Raw genomic sequence first — 22,245 nt, 5'->3', positions numbered from 1 at the left:
TTCTACTTGATCGTGGACACACCTCTAACAAACCTGTGGACTATCATGCAATTATGAGCTGTACTATTAAAGCAATGTGTCACTTTGATTGTTTATGAGGAAGGTCCATGTGACCGAAAATGGCGACTTGTTTTAAGCAAATCAATTCAAAGGTGATGAGCGTGTGCTTTTCTAGTTTTGCAAAAAAAATTGCATCCTAAAAACACCACTGACCAATGTACAACTAAAACCAGCTGTGAACAAGCTGAAACACTGGATTAAAATGAACCCAATTTAACATAAAACACCTGCTCATGTTGGGAAACTGTATTTTTCAAACTTTTTTCAGGACATCAGCCGTTTTCCAAACAGCTTCGAAATAAGTGCAAATATTTCTCTCAAGTCGAGGAACTTTACACTTGCTCAAGTCATGCTACCTAGACCGGACACGCGTCTGTTCCCATCCACTTTCAGACTTCTATTCCACAGTGACGGAGCAGAAGGTAATAACATGTAATAATGGAGGTATAGACAATAATTGGTGCACAAATAAAATTAAATGATCTTTCAAACAAGGGAGGACGCATCCCGGCTGTCACTGTCTTCATCCTCCGCTACATTCGTCCAGTCGTCTCCCTCCTCTTAGCCAATTAGAGTTAGTTGTGAGACGCTGTCCGTCTGTCAGCCACCGAAAGCTTTCCAAAGATTCCCCCAGGGCCGATTCTGTGAGCTGCTGTATCTGCGCGTGTTTGTGTGTGTGTGCGTCCCATTGTCATCAGCTGCTCTCTCACTTAACTACCTCTCACTCTTTCACAGCGAGAACTCAAGACCAGCACTACATAATTCTACTCCCACGTTCGCACAAATCACAAAGATGCACACAGCGGGCAGAGCTGTCTCTCATTTCATCCGCCCACCTTGCCAAAGTCCAAATATAGTGCGGCTGACAGCACCCTTCATTGCAGCCCGACAAAACCAAATCACTCCGAAGCCCGACGGAGACATGCGCGCACAGCAGCATAGACATGCATGGGTGTGGAAAAAAAAGTCCAAACTATATTTGAATAAATAAACAAGCAAGACATTGTCCTCCATAGAGCAGCAGATTTGGGGTTAAAAGGGTAATATATTCTACTTGTTTTTTAACAAAGATGATATGTATCTGATTAAAAATGAAGATGCCTTGGGGCAGGGAGACGTGCGAGGCGACGGGTTCATGTAAGGTATCAGCATAAATTCATCAAGGCGTCTGACAAATAGATATCAAGATGGGTGAAAAAAAAAGATTTTCCCCGTGTAGTCATCAAGAAAACGCTGTTGGCATCAGTGACATTATTTATAAAAGCTTGACAAGGTCGTGTTTCCTAAAGGGCCGACGTGATGTGACACAGTATATGCATCCATGGAGATTACAATGACATTGTGTTACTGCCCTCACCTTGTGACAAGAACAGGAAGAGAAAGTAACCAATAAAAACAGAATCTATGACGGGCCACGTTCCAATTTTCATAAAATAGTAAAAACTCAACAATTATGTGAAAGATGGAGGGATGGACAAATGCGTTAATCCTGCTATTAAACACCATGCATGTATTTGTGGAATCATTGTATGGTGTTGATTGGTCAAAAAAATGATGTCTTCTTCAGAAGGTGATTTCGCTGCTTGAGCTGTTGCACTAATAGGCACTAAGAAAATTAAACAAAGAAAGGGCAACGAAACAAATACTAAAACTATAATCTTACGCTAACGTAACATCGCCTGGCAACTGTTGATTGTCAACACAGTTGGCAGAACATTTTTTGGCATTGCACATTTCTGCAAACCTCGGCAAACATTAAATGTGGACATTTCCGAACCAAAACAATGTTATATACGTTTCATTAGGGTTAGGGTTAACACACGGTTAACGTCGTAAAAAAGGTTATTTCCAAGCAACACACGTACTTGGTAAAGGTAAGAAAAAAATGTCATGGTTCTTGTTAACAGAATAGTGTCATAATGTAACAACGCAACAAACAAATGTATAACAAGCGACCTAAGCAAACTTTCTCAGGGAACATACCATAAAACACGTAAAGTCAACATTTAATTTTGGTTTCGCACGGGACACGACAGCAGTCTGCTGGATAAAAGTCCTGTGTTTGTAAGGTCTGACTTAAAACTATTTTATACTTCTATAAGAAGACTAAATCAAAATCATGTGCCACAATTAACACTGGAAGTGTTTTTAAATAAGTCATCATTTCAACATTTAAAAAATAAATAGCTTTTTATTGTATGCAGACGTTTTTGCATGGTAAAAAGAAAAACTAAAGAAATATAGAACAGGAGGAACTGAAAGTACTTTCCCTCAAAATGTGAAATGCAGAAAAGGGAGAGAAAGGAGGCCGACTGCTACTCCCCTTAAATGCGCACAAGTCAAACAAAACGCTGGCTCACTACCAAAACCGGCGGCGAGAAAGTTTCCCCGCTGAGGCATTTTCGAGCAGCCCCACGACAAGCATTCCTCCCGGCAGAGCGTGGACGCCGTTGACGGCTTGACAAAACGTCTCGGAGAGCGCCGACGGTTTTGTGAACACGCACACGGAGATGCACTAAGAGGAAGTAAACCACTTAGCATTGCTTCCTCCGGAGTGCTGTCTGTCGGCCTCTCTGCAGCACGTCTGCCACAATTTCCTGTGAAGTGTTTTGAGTAGAGCGATGAAAGTGAAGGATAGCTTTCTTGCTCGTCTTCTCCCACCCCGACTTCTCTCCTTCCCCTCACCCTCCGTCCTTCTGACAATCTGTCTGAAATAAGGGCTTTCAAAACAGAGAATTTAAAAAAACAGTGAGAGAGGAGACAGAGAAGAGAGAGGAGAGAGAGAGAGAGAGAGAGAAAAATGTCTGTCAAGAAAACAAAGAGAAAGAAGACATTTGGGGTTTTCTTGAAGCAATGTCAATCAATGAGTCATTGAGGTGTTTGGAGAAAACGCAGGGATGGAGGAGTAAGGGAGGAGTAAGGGAGGAGAAGGAGCATGCAGGAAAAGAAAGAAAGACGAGTGTGTGAAAAGGGGAAGGGAGTTCGCTGTAACGTCACCTGTTTCTGCAGAGGAACAGATTTATGAACTAATGATGAAGGAAAGATTGAAAGGAAGGGACGCTGGAATAAAACAAGTAAGAAAGAAAGGAGGGAGGCAGGCGAGAATGAGGAAAGAGAAACGACAACCAGGGGTACATCCCAAGTCTCTTATTGTTCATCAGTTATGTGATTGGACGCTGCATCTGATCCGACTGACTGGAGTTTCATACCAGAGTGAAGACAGATCAGAGATTAAACTCAAGTTTTATATTTGATTCGTTTTCTGATTCACCATCTGGTTTAAATATATGTTCATTGTCGGTCGGAAACAAAAAAGACCACAAACAACTTTCTTCATTTATTAGAAAGATTTGTATTTTCATGATCTGATATTTCCCTCAACTTTTATTATAGAAACAATTAAAGTCAGAGAGAGCTGGAGAGATGAAACACTTTTTACATAATTTATCTTCATTTCATTCAGTCCTGAGTGTCGGGTTTGATGAGTTATATCATTTAAGTTTAACCTGAAACATGGAGCCTAATAAACGAAATCTAGTATTCAAGAGAAACAATAATCCTATTTTGGGTTATTTAATAATGACGTCACAATCAAAATTTTAAAACATACAGACGCAAATATTTCGTAAATAAGACAAACGCATTCTGCCGGTAGGAATCGATCTTGTGCTTATAAACGAGATACAGAACATAGTTTGTTAAACAGGTAACAGGCTACAGAGAGAAAACACCTCCACAGTGATGAGTACTGTGTGTCTTTATTAGTTTTCAGTGGTATTAGTTACTATTATTAAGTACAGGGATCATGTGAGCAGACACAAACTTCTCAAAAGTCTCTCCAGCTGTTAAAGCCGACTGGCAGCTGTGATCAGGGGCCGCCGTCATCAGAAACAGACGTCGCTTTACGTGACGCAACTGAGGAAAGGACATCTCGTATCTCTTAAAAAATATTTCCTCATTTCCTCTCTCCTCGCATGGTTTACAAAGGACGCAAGTGAGGGAAACGAGGATGCAATTAAGAGACTTGGGATGTACCCCAGGAAGCAAGAGGAAGAAAAGTATAAACGAAAATTTCGGAAGCAGGGAAAGAAAGTGGGCATCAATAAGAGCATTAAAGGGTAGCTAAACTTAAGAAACTAGCATGAGTAAGCGACATTTTGAAAATCCTCCAACCTAAAAATCCAGTTCATTGTTACAAAACATTTTCCGATAAATGGAACTTCGACAAACCTCTGTTTGTCTTTCTTGATGTTCAGAATTATCTTTGAAATTGAGTTATGGTACAATTGAAATGAAATGATTTGCCTCGCGCCATTGACTACCGCATATATCTTTTTCTGAAATGAGGTCCCATGGGTGACGCCGGAAGGGGCGTGACTTAGTCTTTCCATACAGGCAACAGATCGATAGACAGGCAGATATAGCTGGCAGACAAGCAGGTAGCCCATCAAATCATTACATTTTGGCCGAATGAATTGATTGGACATGCTTTATTACAGTACTGCGACAGCCACCAGATTTTTTAAAATCTTTTTTTTTGTGAGAGATTGATTCATCGATAGCTTGTTAGGATGCAATAAGAATTTCAACAAAACCATCAAAAATGTTTTTTGAAGAAGATTAACAACCCTGCCTTTAAAAAAGCCACACTTGAGTGCAGTTCTGTGGAGAAGGCTGAGTAAGTGAGGCAGCCTCGGCCCAATGGCCACCGAGAGCCACAGATGCACTTTCTGCTGTGACCGATCTCTCTCCCCCAGCACAGAGAAGGTCACAGTGACACATTTCTTTTTGTCAAACCCACAAGCCTGAAACTTTGTGATGGAAAGAAAGAGTGGCTTTGTAAAGAGGCGCTATCGGCTGCAGCTGTTCCCCAGAGAGGCCTGATGGGTACTAGCTCCGGGGCAATATACGGTCAGGCCTATGGCTCGGGGCGACGCTCGGCCCACCCGTCTTTATACTCCTGCCTCTTTTGTCGCCCTGTTTTAAAAGGAGAAAGGTGAGCTTCTGACTGCTCCCTACAGTGTTAAAAGCTGAGACCGTTTTTTTCTCAAAACAAGTGCTTACACACAAAAGAATCCCACATCAAATGGCTTTCCACAACAGCGATAGCTATGACAGGCAGGCAGGCAGCAACCCCCCACGAAGCGCCCCGCTGAGAGATGCCTGAAAGAAGGAAGGAAAGAAAGAAAGAAAGAAAGAAAAGGGACCCAACTGACAAATCCTTTTTCGAGGTGAGCAAGAGTGCACCGGCTACGGTAGACCTTGAGATTTCTGGATGCGCGAATCACTATCGAGGCGATGAGTTGCATTGGCTTCATTAAAATGTAATTGAACAGGGCCCGTCATCGCACTTCTCCACATTAGAGCTGATACAATTGGCCAGTTGGTGAGCCGCTCTTGACATTTTGCTTCCCGTGTGATCGCACCTGGTTGAGAGCGTTTGGCATTCCACAGGGACGACTAATTAGGTAGCTTCACACATTTGTTCTTTTGTGTCAGTGTCCTGCGACATAAAAAAAAAAAGGTTTGCGGATTTACTTCTTGGTCCGCAGCTCTTCCAAGTTTTTCCAACCTCCCACTCGTCGTGCGATCGTTAAGGCGCTCTCGGCCGCATGTGACATTTCCAAGCGATGGATGATTAAATGTGCCGTGTAATTTGGTTTTAGCAGGTGACATTAAAAAGATACGTTTTGTTCCTCTGGACAAAAGGGGAAGCAAATCTGTCTCTTCTTACTGACACAAAATGAGTTCAGGTAGCCAAGCTGCGTAAAACCACCAGCAACTCCAAAGCTCATGCTGTCATTTGTCAAAACAAAAAGGACGTGCACCGTGTTCTGACAGCTTCGGTGAAGTGAGAACAGCACCTCAGGATTGCCGGCACGTTCAAACTTGCTCGCTGCTACGGCAACGTTGCCGGCCTCTAGAGGGGTCTATTTATAGAAAAGTTGTTTCAACAAAGAGTTTCAAACTGTGTGAGGAAGGGCTTGGGAAAGTTTTTTGCCCTCTTCTTGTTTGGCACTCAACATGGAAACATCTGTTTCCAGGCTGAGTTGCTCGTGATTAGCTTTTCCACGCAGATTTTATTTTATTTGATATTCTGTTAGTAGTGTACTTCATTGTGTAATTGTATTAGCTCCAGTAGGATTCAATTATTGTTAATTGTAAACCAGTTTTGGTAGATTTATTAAGCAGCGACGCTACTGTAAACAACAGCACCGCGTGCTCTCCGGCCTCCTCTCTCCGTGGGGAAAATTCATCCACCACAGTAGTCAGGGCCGTGACTCTCAGCTGGCGTGCTGTGGTATGAACAGAAACTGTTTGCCTGGAGCCTTTTTCAGAATGGGGCTTCATCACACATATTTTCCACATGCTCATGCATGTCGAGCCCCTGTCCAGCCGGGCCTCCGGCGCTCACATGCATGGAGGGGGGGGGGGTCAAGTTTCCAAGTTTAAACAAACAAGCGGGAGACGACAGATTTAGGTCAGGATTTTTGCAAAGTGATGCACGCAGCAGCAATTCAATTCTCTTGGTTTCCACTCGTAAGATGGGGCAGCGTGCTGTGTGAACACCCATTCAGCGGCTCAATATTTGCTCGCAGAAAGTACCGGCGAGTAACGCCTCGGTTGTCTAATGCTGCCTCATGACTTTCTGAACAATGTGAAGCCTCCAAAAGTGCTGACAAGTTTGACGAGACGCCTCTCTGACAGAGATGTTCTGGCTTGTCCTCGCATCATCGCGGTGAGAGCTCTCAGGCCTCGTCCGTCTGTCTGCCTGCCTGCCGTGTGCCGAGCCCGGGCCTGCGTTAGTTAGGGGAGCGCAGGTCGGCTCCGGGGCGAGAGGGGTTGGTCTTAAGGCTTTGTCCACACATCACCACAGCTGATTGCTCCGCTGGATGGTTGGGATTCTCAGCTAAGACAGGGATTACTGACCCATGTCGGCTTCCCACCTTTACAGCAGCCACTTCTATGTTCGCCCGGCCTGAACTCAGATGCCCCCAGAGGGTTGTGTGTGTGTGTGTGTGTTTCAGTTTGCTTGTGTCTAAAACCTTGAAAAGGTAACTTCAATATCTCTTTCAACAACCATAGAGAACTGTTTTATCTGCAAGGCGATGCCTGTGCATGACAACACACACACAACAATGAGGGGAAATATGGGGCTCTCAGTCATGCCGGGTTGCTGGTGAATACATATATATATAGTCTGTTTCCATTTATGTGACAAAATTCTTTGAGAAATCACCTTAGAATCAGGCTGCTGATGATCTGAAGGTAATTCGACTCCAAGAGGCCAGCTGGCAGTGTCGCCTTGGTTATTAATCGCACCATTACACTTCAACTACATCATGATGTGACAAAAGAATTGCACTGCCGACCTTTACCGGCGGATGTTTAGTAAAAATGATGCGAGAGGGAGATCGGCATTAATGCTTTCTAGTTGCTGATTCCTGATAATGTTACATTGTGAACAGCAAATCCGCAGAACTGGTAACGTTGACAGTGCTAACAGCTGAAATACTGAGGTCCATTGGGTTACTTTTATGGTGCGTTCAACTTTGATTCAGCAAAAAACTAAATTGGGGGAAGGTAAATTATTATTAGTTATAACAATGTGTTCAAATGTAATCTTGTCAAATTTACTTTTGTGGAGACGCTTGAAAAAATACAGTTTGAAGGAGATGTTTTCACAGCAATATAAAACAGATGGAGAATTATGGCCTGTTTAACTTCCTAACTCTAGCTCTAAGCTGCTTTTATTACATATTTTAAAATACTAAAGCAAAGGGTTTTTTTTAAGTCAATAAAAATACAATAATTTCATCCTAATCATTTGAATTGTACGGAGTGTCTTTTTAATGCAAAAAAACAGTATAGATGACTAGATAACAAAGTAACAGGATAACAAAGTAAAAGGATAACATTTAGAATTTCATTTGAAAAATAAGGACATATTTTGAGATTATTTGTACGCTTTATCTTATCTTCCTATTTTCTGTCTCACGGAAAATCAGCACCACTTTCACATATGCACTCAGTTTTGTGATGAATTCAGCCTAGCTCAGCACAACACAGGATATAAATACCATGAAATATGTGTGGTATAAACCATCCTTATGATACAAACAAACGTAAAGAGATGGGGAAAAGAGCGACCATGGTAAGAGCTGATATCAAGGCAACTACAAACCCACTGGAGCAGAAAGCTAATAGAAATTCAACATTGTGTTGTCATCAAACAGGTGAAACCCCCGGTCAACTCTGCACTAGTCCAGGCTCCCCCCAAAAAGATGGAGCCTTTACTTCCCTACTGATGCGGTGGGTATAGTCTATACTTTCTCTCGAGGCAACACACTTAAACACATTTGAAGTCATATAATACTTTATCTCTACAGGGCAACATGGTGAAGAAATGTTTCCTACAGAAAAAGTCTTACAATTTTGACAAGGTCAGTACAAACATTTTACCAGTTGATTATGGCTTTCACCATCCACAATTGAAAACCAGCGTATCTAAATATTCCACAGTGACACACTTTTGGGCTCACTTTGCCAAGTTTCTATGAGCCTCTGCGTAACCTGCTGCACCCATGGTGTTGTAATCCTCTCAGGAAGATACCATGGAAGCCTAATCTTGACCAGGTCATCTCATCAAAAAAAAATACAAAAAACATTTTGTCTGTCAAGTTTGGTTTATCCTGCGGCTTGTGGTCACCGAGGTGTTTGGGCTCATGTTTTTCTTGAGGCAGACTTTCAAATGTGTGCTGTAGAAGATAAGCCTTTTCATGGTGACCACAGCTACTATTTGCTTTTACAAGAAAGAATACCTTCTGCCAATTACGAGCAAATGACCACAACAGTACTTGGCAATGAGCCAATCAAATCGTAGCGGGGCAACAGGCAACTAACCGCATGTGGCATCAAATTTGTGCCATTCACTTTCAGTGCCAAAGGCATTGGGCATGCACATTATCCTTTTCCCACTCTCAAGGGACTTAACATTGCGAGCGTGGAGATGTTCTCATGTAGCGGCCTCTTGAGCCAAAAGCAATTAAAACATCATTTAAAACTGTTCTATCCAGCCCCTGGCCTTAGAGTATGTCATGTTACTGCATATACCGGTACATTTCATTTATGTTACAAATGACTACTAAAACCGCACTTTCAGGCCATATACAGGTGCATCTCAATGAATTAGAACAGGGATTCCCAAAGTGGGGTGCGCGCACCCCTGGGGGTGCGTGAGCTGCCTCTAGGGGGTGCGCGAGAGGAAAAGTGTAATGGCGGTCTGATGGTGTAATAATATTAAATATTAAAAAAAAATGTAATTTTAATTTAAAAACTGTCAGGCGGGACATCTGAAGCTATCAGTCGTAAAAGAGGAGAGGGACAGAGAGAGAGAGAGGAATCGGAGGCGAGGGGAACGGAGAGGTGCGTGGGGAGAGACCGGGAGAAGAAATCGAGCCAGAGTCAGAGGAAGATGAGACGGAGGAGACTGGAAAGGAGGAAGGGATAGCACAGACAAATCGGGAGCACATCGGCCCATCGCGGAGTCAAGGTGAAAAAAGAGGAAACGAGAGAGCATCAGACTGGGAAAAAAAGAGGAAATATGATGAAAAGTATCTGTGTCTGGGCTTCACTTGGATTGGCAACGCAGATTCCCCAAAGCCACAGTGCGTGGTGTGCAGTGAGGTTCTGGCTAACAGTCTGAAGCTCTTATTTACGTCGCCACCTGAACACCAAGCATGCCAGTGCAAGTCAAAAGCCCCTTACATTGTTTATATCCAAATTGGAGGAGTTACAAAACAGCCAAAAACAGCTGCAGTCTCATTCATGTGTTGGGTCTATAAATGACGCACTATGGGCTTCATATCTGGTTCCAGAATAGCGAGAAAGGGGCTACCGCACACAATCACTGAAGACGTGAGCTTGCCAGCTGCCAGAGAGATGGTGGAATGTATGATTGGGGAGAAAGAAGCAAACAAGTTGGACATGATCCCGGTGTCCAACAACACTGTGTCGCGCCGCATCGACGCTTTGTCCGAAGACATCCTGGCTGCATTAGTCGCTCATTAATTGTAAATTAAATGTGATAATCTGCCTCTGAGCCTGTGCGTGTGTGCTCGCCATCAGTATTGCTCTTTAAAAGTGACGCCTTGTGTCACTGAAAGTTATTGAAACTTTGTTGCAGTGTTTCAGGGCGTTTTCACACCTTCAGTTCGTTTGCTTTGTTCTGATTCAGGGATTAATATGATACAATGTTGCAGTTTGTGTTCACACTGCAACATTTAACAGCGGACTAAATATTGTAAACTAACAACACGCGCGAGCAAACTGTTCTCTCATTGGTCCGATTCTTATGCGCTATGAAGGCTTAAAAGGCTCTGTTGCTTCTTTTTTTTTTTTTTTTTTATTAACGGGGGGGCGGGGGGGGGGGGGGGGTGCGCGAACCCGGTCGGGATGTAGAAGGGGGTGCGCGGCCTAAAAAGTTTGGGAACCGCTGAATTAGAATATCATCGAAGTTCATTTATTTCAGGAATTCAATTCAAAAGTGACACTCATATTATGTAGATTCATTACACACAGGGTTATACATTTCAAGCATTTCTTTCTTTTAATTTGATGGTTAAGGCTTACAGCTAATGAAAACCCAAAATTCAATACCTCAGAAAATTTGAATATTACATAAGACCAATTAAAAAAAGGATTTTTAACACAGAAATGTTGGCCTACTGAAAAGTGTGTCGATGTACAGTATACAGTATGCATTCAATACTTGGTCGGGGCTCCTTTTGCATGAATTACTGCATCAATGCGGCGTGGCATGGAGGCGATGAGCCTGTGGCACTGCGGAGGTGTTATGGAAGCCCAGGTTGCTTTGATAGGGGCCTTCAGCTCGTCTGCATTGTTGGGTCTGGTGTCTCATCGTCCTCTTGACAATATCCCATAGATTCTCTCTGGGGTTTAGGTCAGGCGAGTTTGCTACCGTGGTCATTAAACCAATTAAATGGACTTGAAACAGGAACAAATGCTCAGAATGGCTCTTGAGGAAGCCTTAATAAATGAGAAATCATCAACAGCTACTCTTGAAAAAGCTCTAGCTCACGAAAAATCAGCAACAGCTACTCATGAGAAGACGTTGAATAAGAAAAAAAACAGACAACGCAGGTCTCCAGAAGTCTCAGCTAAAGAAGACGACGGCCATTTCTGATCTTCAGGCTACACTTGCCGCAAAGCAGCTGAACTCGGAAAACGTCCAGCTGGAGGTGGAGACTCTGGCATCTGAGCTCAAGAGGTGTGAGAAAGTTAAGAAGCAGAGAAGAGATTTAGCGCACTGTAATCGAAATCTGCAAGAGCACGTAGAAACAAATGACAAGCTGGCTCTGGAGAAAAACAAGGAGATACAGGAGATACAGGACCGCATCATTGAGCTGCAAAAGAGATACCTGTGCATGAACGCCTCTCAGATCCAGGTGCAGAAACTTCAACAAGAGGTGAGAGCCAAAGACCAACAGCTGCTCTCGCTGAAGACAAAGGCCAAGCAGCCGTCTGCTGACCTCGTCGAAGAACAAAACAGGAGCTTGTGTCTGCAGATCGATGTCGCGCCAGCTCAGTCCAAACAGACGAAAGCGGAAGAGGAAAGTGTTCATCGAACCCGTGAGAGCAAAGAGATCAAATCCTCTCTGGTGGCACAGAAAGGTGATGTGATCCAACTCGAACAGAGACTCGAAGCTAAGACCAAGCATCAGCTCTGATCACGCAGGTGCAGGCTCTGGGGGAGAGCTGACGTTGAAAGAGCAAAGAATCAATCAGCTGAGGTCTTATTTCACACGAAGACACACCAAAGATCATTTTGGGACACTTGCATGTTAATGTATTTACTTTGTGATGGGACACGAAAATGGCAGCAAGGAGAAGCATGAATATGTGGAGCTACTATATGTTCTCCTTCGTCCTCTCTCTCGCTCTCTCAACCCAACAGGTCGAGGCAGATGGTCACCCACCCAGAGCCTGCTTCTGCCTGTTAAAAGGGAGTCTTTCTTCGCCACTGTCGCTCCAGTGATTGCTTGTGTGGGTAATTGTTGGATCTCCGTAAATAACAATATCATAAAGCGTGCACTTCTTTTTTCAGCAACCATGAAATCAATGTCAAGTACCTTTTATGTAAAGCAATAGACTGGAGCACTGTGGCCAAGACCAATGTCCCGTCAGGGGCAATAAAGTTTACTCTATCTTTACTTGATTACATTTATTTATTGCACTTTATTTTAGATTAAAATGCACTGATCCTGTTCTGGCATTACTATCATATGTGTTAGAATTCTCCTACAGGCACTTGTTTTAATATTTAAATATGAGTAAGCATAACAATTGGCTTCATTCGCCAACTGTTCTTAATAAAGGTCTTCATAAAACCCACTTTGCGATTTGTTCTTAGATAAAGAAGAGAATCTATAAACTTACAAACATTTCAGTGTCGACATGTTTGTGCAAAATAATTGGTTATTGCGTTTTTGTCAATTTTAGCTCGCTATTTATAGTCTTTATACTGAGCTAAGCTATCCGGCTGCTCGCTGTAGCTTCATATTTAATGCAGAGATTTGACAATAGTGTCAATATTCCCATCAAACTCTCAGGAAGAGAGCATGCAAGTGTGTTCCCCAAAATGTAGAACTATTCCTTTAATGATGCTGAAATCATTGATATGGACAACATACTTACATTTTCCAACTTCTTCAATGCAATGACATGTTGATGATTTCATGTTTTGTATCATTTCAATTTTTGTTTCATACTGATCGTCAAACAAAACTCGGCCTTGAGTTGAAGCTGCAACGTTACTGTTTGTCTTGTGTTTTTATAAAGGAAAATCTTTTAAATGATGGCATATGTGATTGTATTCAATTTTTTGTAGTCTTGGACTTTTGAGTCCATACTTCTTGTTAAGTAGAAAATAATTTTCAGTAACAACACAGCTGTCGCGTAGAAAGAAGAGTCACATTGTGCGATCCACCTTTTGCCATGTGAATGGCAAGACACAAAACCTTTGTAGTTCACGGATTAATAGAAAAGACCCGTTACAAAGTCTGACAACTCAATAGCTGACATTCCAGTGTACAGTGTACAATCGAGCCGTTTCATTCCACAGCTCAATGGCTGACATTCCAGTCTACAGTACACAATCAAGCCATCTCATTCTGCTATGTTACAGGCTGAAGTTTCCATTGTGTCAGGGTAGTTAGCCCCAGAGACAGACAGAGCCAGCCAAGAGAGGAGTTAGGGCTGTCCGTCAGACTCTAATGTCTCCACACAACAGCCCAAACCTAAACTGACAGGCACACACCACACTGACAGCCCACTAACAACATGCTATTGTGCCGTCGCAAATGGCCAAGACACACCTTTCAGAGCTCACATAGAGAGAGACGGAGTGGCAGAAAGAGGACTCACAGAGACAACCTCATACTGCGGGCCTCAGCACAAAGGAGCAACATACATAGCTCACATATAGATACAATCTTCTATCACAATATATAATTTTACACTGATCATTTGAGAAACTGATTATGAATGGAATTAGTGACAAATTAACGGCCAACGGCCTAATTTGTCACTAATTCCATTCATTGTACTTACAGCTATAGTTCAGTAGTATAGCTGGTCGCTCATTAATCTCAGGATTGTTGGTTCAATCCTTGGATCCTCTGGTCCATGTCTCGTTGATCTTTTGGAGCTCCATGTGAGTGACATGTGAGCCTGTCATTTCAACTGTTTGGATTAAAACCAGGCAGCAACCTTCGTGTTTGAAAAGTAAAAGAAATGCTGAAGTTCCTTGAACTTGCATTCATCGGGTAGTGACTCCTCTGGTTGCAAAAAATAAGTCTGATTGTATTTGAAAAAATGACCCTACCTCTCACTTGATTTATTACCTCAGCAAACGTTGTAAATATGAGTTTATGGTCTCAATCGCTAGTTTAAAGTCTTCAATGCAGCATGATGTTCATTTTGTACATGATGGTCCCATTCAGAGTAAAATAAACCAGCAGGTTCGGCTTCATGGTGTCCATGGTGACGTTGTAACCATGATGTCAAAAACGATGGAAAAAAAATGTCCGTCTGACCAATTGCATACCGCGTTCCCTTATGCATTTGTAAGAAAACTAGCTACCCTTGCTGATTGGATGATTGCGATACCAAAACAGATGAGAAGTAACATGCCAGAAGATTCTGGATTTAAAAACATTTCTGAAAAAAAGTCCATCGATAAAGATTAAGCTGTTTGATGACTTTGTAAAATACAACTGCTGTACAGTAAGATTAGCAGCGTATCACTCAATTGAGACAGCAGAGGCTCGGTGAGTGAATTTCAAGTCGTCTACTATGTAACATGGTGAGCTACATTATTTTCCCATCAGTTCAAAAATAATTTCACATTAGTTCTAGTTCATTTGAAGTTAGCCTTCGGAGGAAGCAAAGCTTAAACTTAAAGGAGTAGCTTCATAGCGTGCTATAAATGGTTTCCCAAAATGTCTTTTGGCCAATTTCTATCTTCTCACAGTACATATTATCACATTACCCAATCCTTTAAGGACTTGACTAGACATGTAAGCATTTGACTCACCTGCATGCAGACATACACACACCAATGCTAAAGCACATCTCTCAGCTGTGTCCTCTCATGCACGCACTCGCTCAAGTGAGGAACAAAGGCAACAGCCTGTCCTCTCGGGGTAATATCCAGTGGATGCCTTCCAAAAATATCTGATCCCCTAAAGGCACAGTTCGCTCAAAAGTAAGTCTGCTGATGTTTTCCAAAGGAATCTAATTTTGAGCACAATCCAGCACCAAGCACTGTCAATATGCATCTGGTTTAATGAGAAGAATAATGGGACGGTGAGACGATGAAGACGCCCTGTGTTGCTATGTAAACGCTTTGCCCAATGTGGAAATGAGAATTTCACTAGATTGCACATTCAGTTGCCATTTTGACAGAAATGACTGTGCGTTTGTGTGTCGTCATGGATTCTTATTGCCTCAGCCTGTCATTAACCTCACAGTATGTTGTAATAGCCCCTGAGAAATGAGCGTATATAATGATGATACTGTATCTACATTCTGTCTGCGCTGATGAAGGTTGGAGTATAAGTATGTATATATTTTTATTTCTTTCGTGCGTCCCATTAGCTCTTGGGTTTAGACCATTATGACTCTCGGAAAACGCATGGAAATAGTGCAGGTACATAAAAAAAATGAGTGACATCTGATACCCTACCTTCTGTCGAATCTCTTCCTCCATCTTGATGGGGGAGCCGAACTCAGCGACCTGACGGACGCCCTCGCTGGCGTAGCCCCCGTACTCCCATAGCACGTAGCCTCTGGAGTGAGACGCACCAATCAGAGCAGACCAGTGGTTGGCTCGTCCTGAAAGACATTTTAGTTGTTGTTTCATTCAGGTTTGAGTGGGTTGAATTCTGATAAGCAAGTCAAGAAAGGGGTGAATATTAGCTGATTGATTGAGCAGCTAGCTGGTAGCCTGACATTGTTATATCGGGACTTTAAGTTTGGGATGATAAACACATTTTTGAGTTTCTCAGTCAGCATTTTTCTTTGGCTGATTTAAGTACGGTAGTTGTTTTATAAGGTGTGGGGGGTGATGTGCCATACGATGTCTTAACTGGGAGCAGTAACCTAGTGGAGGTTGCCAGTACAGATTAAAGAAAAGATAAACAATATGTTTATTTGTTCGCTTTGGGTAGTGCCAAGCTAGCTGTTTCCAGTCGTTATGCTAAGCTAAACTAACCAGCTGCTGACTGTAGGTTCAAAATGTCAAACAATTACTTTCCACGTCGTTATTTCAAAAAGATGACTTTGTATTTTCTGACAAAACCCTTCTTGCTACAACCCAGTGGCGCATCCAGACTTTTTTGACAGGTGGTGGCCAACGGTTTGAACTCACTTGGGTAGTCTTTGGGATGTACTTTCTCTGACCAGTTGCCGAGGAAGGTGAGTCTGTACTTGGCTGTTCCGCAGGCGCAGCACTCCATAGCGGGAGCTTCTGTGGCCTCGCCGAACACACGCACTACAGGGAGACGGGACGTGAACAAACTCAATTTTAAGGATATACAATGCACGAGCCAAATAAATTATAGAAAACAGAGTTCAGGAGCTAACAGGCAAACAGAGATCCGCCAGTGCGCAAGCTTTGACATTAATGAACACCTGCATAAATTACCAGTGAAATTACTACAATTTGGACCCTGTGAGAATGTCAAAAAAACAAACATCCCTGGAATAAACTGGGATTTAAATGACACATTAGCTTTGACGCAGATTTATAAATATTCAAATATTGGTCCCGACCAATGTTTTGCAAAGACAGGTCAAGGGGAGCACTTGAATATTTATGAGTCGCCAAATTATTTGGAAGAAAATCCTCACTTGACATCTGAGTTATAGCAGGATGAGTCAAACATCGGAGGCGCCTCACGTATGGAGACAAGGTGGCTTGATTGGTTTGCATAATAACATGGAAAATTTGATTTGGGAGAGGAGAGGAAGATTTAATGAGTCAAAATCCCCAAAATCTCCTGTTGCCTTGCTGCCTCACTGGTGTTTATTTGGGGGCCGGACAGCTCCCCAAATCTGGCGTGGCACTCTTCTCTGCAGTGAAATCACAGGTAACATAAAAGCTGTGGAATATTTAAATACATTGACTCACAGGAGATCAATGACTCATATATTTTTTTAAACAAGGTATGAAAGGCTGAGGGTGGGGGGGTAAACAGCAGATTGAACAAGGGATAATGGCACCATAATGGCACCATAATGGCACCATAATGGGCGGTCAAGGACGAAAAGAGAAGATGACGAGCAGCTGTCATTACCTTTCTCACACAGTCGAATAGTGAGAGAGCCTTCATCCTGGAAATAAATGACTCTCTTCTGGACAATACTGGCCCTTGAGAGACAGAGTGGGCAGGAGAAAGAAAAAGAAATTATGAATTGGATAGTAAGAGAGGTGCAAAAAGTGTATTAGATGGATAATACGGTTGTGTTTTTTTTTCTTCAATATCTGATCCATGTAATCCTTGGTGAGAGGGAAAGGTAATCAGTTCCCTGATGTTTCATAGTGGACACGAAGTCCACATCTTTCCACAGAAACAGCGCTGTATTCTCAGGTCCTCATGACTCAATCACACTGCAGTACAAAATGTAAGAGCAATCATTCGGGGTGGGGGAAGAAATCGACAGCATAGTATCGCGATATTTTGTGTGGCGATATTGTATCGATACATGGACGCCAAGTATCGATCTTTTATTATATAAACTATTAAAAAAAAAAGAAAAATAAAATCTTTTTTTTCTTTTTTAGAAAAATCAAATCAATTACTTTTTCAGTCCACTAGGTGGTGCTGAGTTATTTTCTGGTGAGGTCAGCAAAGGTCCTGGGTCAGCGTGATTGGTAGGAAGTTGGTCAAAACAAAGAGAGACATCTGGCCTCACAACGGGGTTAAACCTGCCAACAGTAGCCGGCTCATGGGGAGAGTGCAGCGCATAACTGTCTCTCTGCTCTCCACGCATCACAAGTTATACTGAGTTATAGAACTGTAATATCCTACTTATATAAGTTATAGTTCATATGCTGAGTCCACACGTTTGCATTTAGTTAAGTTGGACTATGTAGTGATACAAACAGTTCAGTTAGTCAGGTTCATGCAACATTTATGACAGTGTTGGTCAGTCTGTCTGCTTGACAATCATATTCTGCTGCAATAAAAATGATTGAAGTGAGATGAACAGACTGAAAACTTTATCTTATCAGATAAAACATGTTGACACAGTTTTCCTTTGGGGACATCATTTGAAGTTGAAAAAAGTAATAAATTGCAAAATATGTTATCGCAATACTCAGAATATCGCAGATTCGTGTAAATATCGTAGTATCGTGATAATATCGTATCGCGGGACCTCTGGCGATTCCCACCCCTAGCAATCATGCCCACAGACATGAAGGAGAGACCGAGCTGGAATTACAGTCGGAAGCAGGAATATAGATCTTTACACAGACCGTGGACAGACCCCAATTGTAAATTATGAAGTAATATTGACTGGAAAGGAAACTGTACCAATGAAAGTAGGTTGTTTTACCAAAGGCAGTTACATTCCTCTTCAGTAAAAAATGAAATACATTTCTCATATTGCGCAGACAGAGCTGGTATGCTGTGTGATGCCACTCCTATGGAAATTCTGAGGTGAAAAGGAAGATGAAAAAAATTGCCAGGGCAACAATAAGGCCTTGCAACACTTCAACAATACGTTTGCAATAGTTTTACATTCCAGTGCAATACAATTTGCAAACAATCCCAGTACTTTTATATTCCCTTTAAACAGTTGTAAGTCTGCGCCTACATTTTCCTCAGATAAAATACCTCACTTCTGGCACAAACTGTTTTTACCAGTACACAAACCTTTTACAGTTTAGAACCAACATCACCTGTAAGTAACCGAGTTCGCTCTGCTGGGGAAAACAGCATTATCTTGGTTTATATTTACGTTCTGACAACTTCATGACATTAAAGCTGGTTGTACAGGTCTTGCTTTTGACACGTGGACTATGGTCCTGTGATACGGTCCACTGCAGCAACAAACAAAAAAAGATCTGCAGAGAGCTTGAAATGGTTCAGATCTTTCCTGTCTGAAGGTGGACGACAGGCTGAAATACAGTCCCTTAACCTTTATATGTGCAAGACAGTGAATAAAGGTAGCCATTGCGTGGTTATGGGCGTGTGTGTGCTGCAGCACTGCTGATTATATCACAGGTTGGTACTGAACCTTGTTTTATTTATTTGTTATTTACATGTTAGATAGGCAGTAAATATACATTATATCTACTTATGTATGTATGGGCATATGTATAAAATGTTATGTTTGATTAATGGCTTAAAATTGTTATAGTTGTTGTAGTTCATGTTGTGATAACCAGAAACAAATGAATAAATAAACAGATCAGAGACAGGAATACATGCAAAGGAGAATTACATCGATAAAAATGTCCATGTAACAAATGGTTGCCAATATAAACAGATGCTGATGCAACGGAGAGCCACGATAAGAGTCTTATAGGCTTTGTGGCCAGGAAAACCTACCTGATGTTCCATCAGCCCTATGCTCACTCAAACCTATGTTCCATCAGCCCTATGTTCACTCAAACCTATGTTCCATCAGCCCTATGTTCCATCAGCCCTATGTTCCATCAGCCCTATGTTCCATCAGCCCTATGTCCACTCAAACCTATGTTCCATCAGCCCTATGTTCCATCAGCCCTATGTTCCATCAGCCCTATGTTCCTTTAACCCTATTCCATGAGCGGGTGACCGTGGCTAAGTGGAGAGCAGGGCCGTCCTGCAATCAGAGGATAGGCGGTTCGATCCCCGGCTCTGGCTCCACTAGTCGCAAGTCAATGTGTCCTTGTGCAAGACACTTAACCCCAATTGCTCCTGTAGCTGTGCCTAGAAATGTGATAGAATCTGAATTGTAAGTCGCTTTGGATAAAAGCATTAATGTAATGAAACATTAATGGAATGAAAAGGCTTTCAAATTGCTCCCGTAGCTGTGCCTACGGTGTATCGATAGATATTGAATTGTAAGTCGCTTTGGATAAAGGAATCTGCTAAATTTCTGTAATGTCAGGAGCAAGCAATGTTCACTCAACTCTATGTTTCCTTAACCCTGTGTTCTTGCAGTCCTACGTTCCCTTAAGATCAGTGCCGGTGCCATGCCATTGCTCCGACCGCCCATTATTCCAAAACCCCAATAGTCCAAAATATCCCATTGGAACCAAAGCCCCGTTAACCGGAAAACAAACGGCGTTTGAAAGCCCATCGCTCCCAGTATGCAGAATGACGTCACTCGATCTTTGCGGTTGTGATATTATTCTTTTAATATCTACCCTGGGGAAGGAATGACCAGCCCTGCTCTGCCTCAGGTTGGCTTATCCTGATATTCTAAACCAAGAAGTCTTTCTGTTATCGGATGTTGCTTGCAAGATATCAGCGACAACAGATTTGAACTGTGGCTAAGGAAACATAGGGCCTAACTTGGTCAAATCATTGGTGGTGAGGGAACGTAGGCATAACTCTAAAATAATAAAGATAATTACAAATGAAAACATGTCACTGAAACTACATCATGTCTTTCCATTGCTGAAGTAGGCCTGAAAGAAGAAATTATACGAAATTCGTGGCATCCTCATATCTTACAGTAGCTTCAGGTAATATTCATTTTGAGTTGATAATTCTATATGTAATTTTCAAAGCAATTAATTGGTCTGTACCCAAATTACATTTGAGAATTGCTATCTTGCCCTCTGAGGCCAATTTGTGATTGGTGATTTTGGGCTGTACTAAATAAATTGTATTGAATCTTCAGTAGAAGCAAAGTGTGTGGATAGCAGACATCCCAACAGTGACTGTTGCAAAGTCTAAGGATGAGCACGCTTATATTATATAAATATCTCAAATGGAGCAGATTTTTGCTATGAAGAATGTCATCAAAATACTGTATAATAGATATTTGTATTACATAAATTGAAATACGTAGCAATTGCATAACTGCTATTTTTCTAAATGCAGTCTTTGTGTCACAGCAGTAAGGTCTTGTCTTTCAGAGACATGATGTGAAAGTGAGCTGAACAACACTGACTGTGGAGACAGAGGCGGGACTGCCGCCATTAAGTAGGAGTTATCGGTTATATTGCTCCTATACATCTTACACAGACTGAATGGTGCAATATACCCCGCAACATGGGTTGACTGCTTGGGCATGAAATTGAAAAACAAAAGGGAACTAAACTGAATTATTGAGTACGTTTTTTAATCGTTTCAATGAGGCCATTGGACAACTGGTTTATCCAGCAAATAAATCAATCAATCCAACGATACATCTGGAAAGACGTTTTTCCATCTGTTCACTGTGAGTAAAATATGAGTCACACCTACAGTTACACCTACTGCCTGTCACTGTTTAAGATATCCCCTCTTCACTGGACCCGTCTGTTCAATCTGTGCATCAGTTTGGGAGTCTTCTCAGCTCTATTTTGAAAATGTGTCAATTACAGGCCATTGCACCACAGAGAAGGAAGACAGTAATAGAGATATGTGTGGGGGGGAACAAGTTCTAACAACGTTGCTGCATTTCCCTCTGGTCATAAAGAGGTCATAGATTACCTAATATATATTTATATATAGCAATGGATGTAGAGCCTAAAAAAGGACATTTCCCATTTAGGTTATAATTTAAAATGAGCTTAACCAAAGCCATAACGTTTTTAAGATGCCTAACTCTATACAAATGGGTTTTGAACTAGGCATCAACTTGAATTAATTCAATTGGAATTTTCTGAATTTCACATTTAAACATCTACTCTAGACAATCTCTGAAAGTTTAAAACCTGCAATTATTGACTTTTCATTCGACTTTTTATTATGGCCACTTGAAGGCAGTGGAGCTCGTTAAAAATACAAGACTGACATTTCATCACCTTATGGAGTTTGCAATGAGTTAGAAAATCAATATATTTACAAATCCAACAGGCACGGTGTTCAATTTCAATCTATTTCCAGATATACAAAGAATATGAGTGTGTAGACTGTACAAGGCAACCAAAACACAAGTCGCTCAATGAAGACATGATTTCTATAAAGTTGCTCCTCTGTATTAAAATGATAAAATTTGTCCAGAATTATTCTGAAGAATATGAATAAATATTAGTTTGTAAAAAAGAATTACAAGGACAGAAATCAATTCCCCTTGATAACAGCACAAATACTTTAGAACATAGTTACAACTATTGCAACGAAACAAAATTAAAAGTAAGGTCATATATTGCAATTTTTTAAACCTTATTTAAAAGAAACCTGTTATAATATAAATAAAACACTGCTGTATTCATAAATCTGAGTGAAAGAGTTACTTTTGCAATAGACACATTTTTTACAATCATTACAAAGTTATTACAAATAATAGTACGGGCAGCATTAAAGTCAGTAAGAATAAAAGTAATTTGGATTTATTCTGTGGGGACCAAACATGTAGTGTAGGTGGCTTTTTTGATTGCTGAAAGCTGCATTGTGAACGATGTTTTTAGTTTAGGGTGGAGGTTAGATAGAAGGCCTAAATCTAATGCTCACA

General features: G+C 41.6%; 1 protein-coding gene across 1 annotated transcript in view; it reads right to left on the bottom strand.

Moving 5' to 3' along the window:
- Nucleotides 1-22,245, bottom strand: part of LOC306778208 (spondin-1-like) — a gene marked incomplete at its 3' end in the record, with an annotated part of 79,856 nt that overhangs the window by 32,908 nt on the left and 24,703 nt on the right. The window contains exons 4-6 of the mRNA XM_079269644.1: nt 16,941-17,014; nt 16,013-16,135; nt 15,329-15,477 (exon numbers count right to left, since the gene is read on the bottom strand). Of these exons, the coding sequence (XP_079125770.1) occupies nt 15,329-15,477; nt 16,013-16,135; nt 16,941-17,014 (346 nt within the window). The remainder of the gene's footprint in view (nt 1-15,328; nt 15,478-16,012; nt 16,136-16,940; nt 17,015-22,245) is intronic.

This window comes from Melanostigma gelatinosum, assembly GCF_949748355.1.
Source record: "Melanostigma gelatinosum genome assembly, chromosome: 1".
In the NCBI taxonomy this organism is placed as follows: domain Eukaryota; kingdom Metazoa; phylum Chordata; class Actinopteri; order Perciformes; family Zoarcidae; genus Melanostigma; species Melanostigma gelatinosum.
Note: the sequence above shows the minus strand (reverse complement) of the source record. Positions and strands in the feature narration are given on the sequence as shown.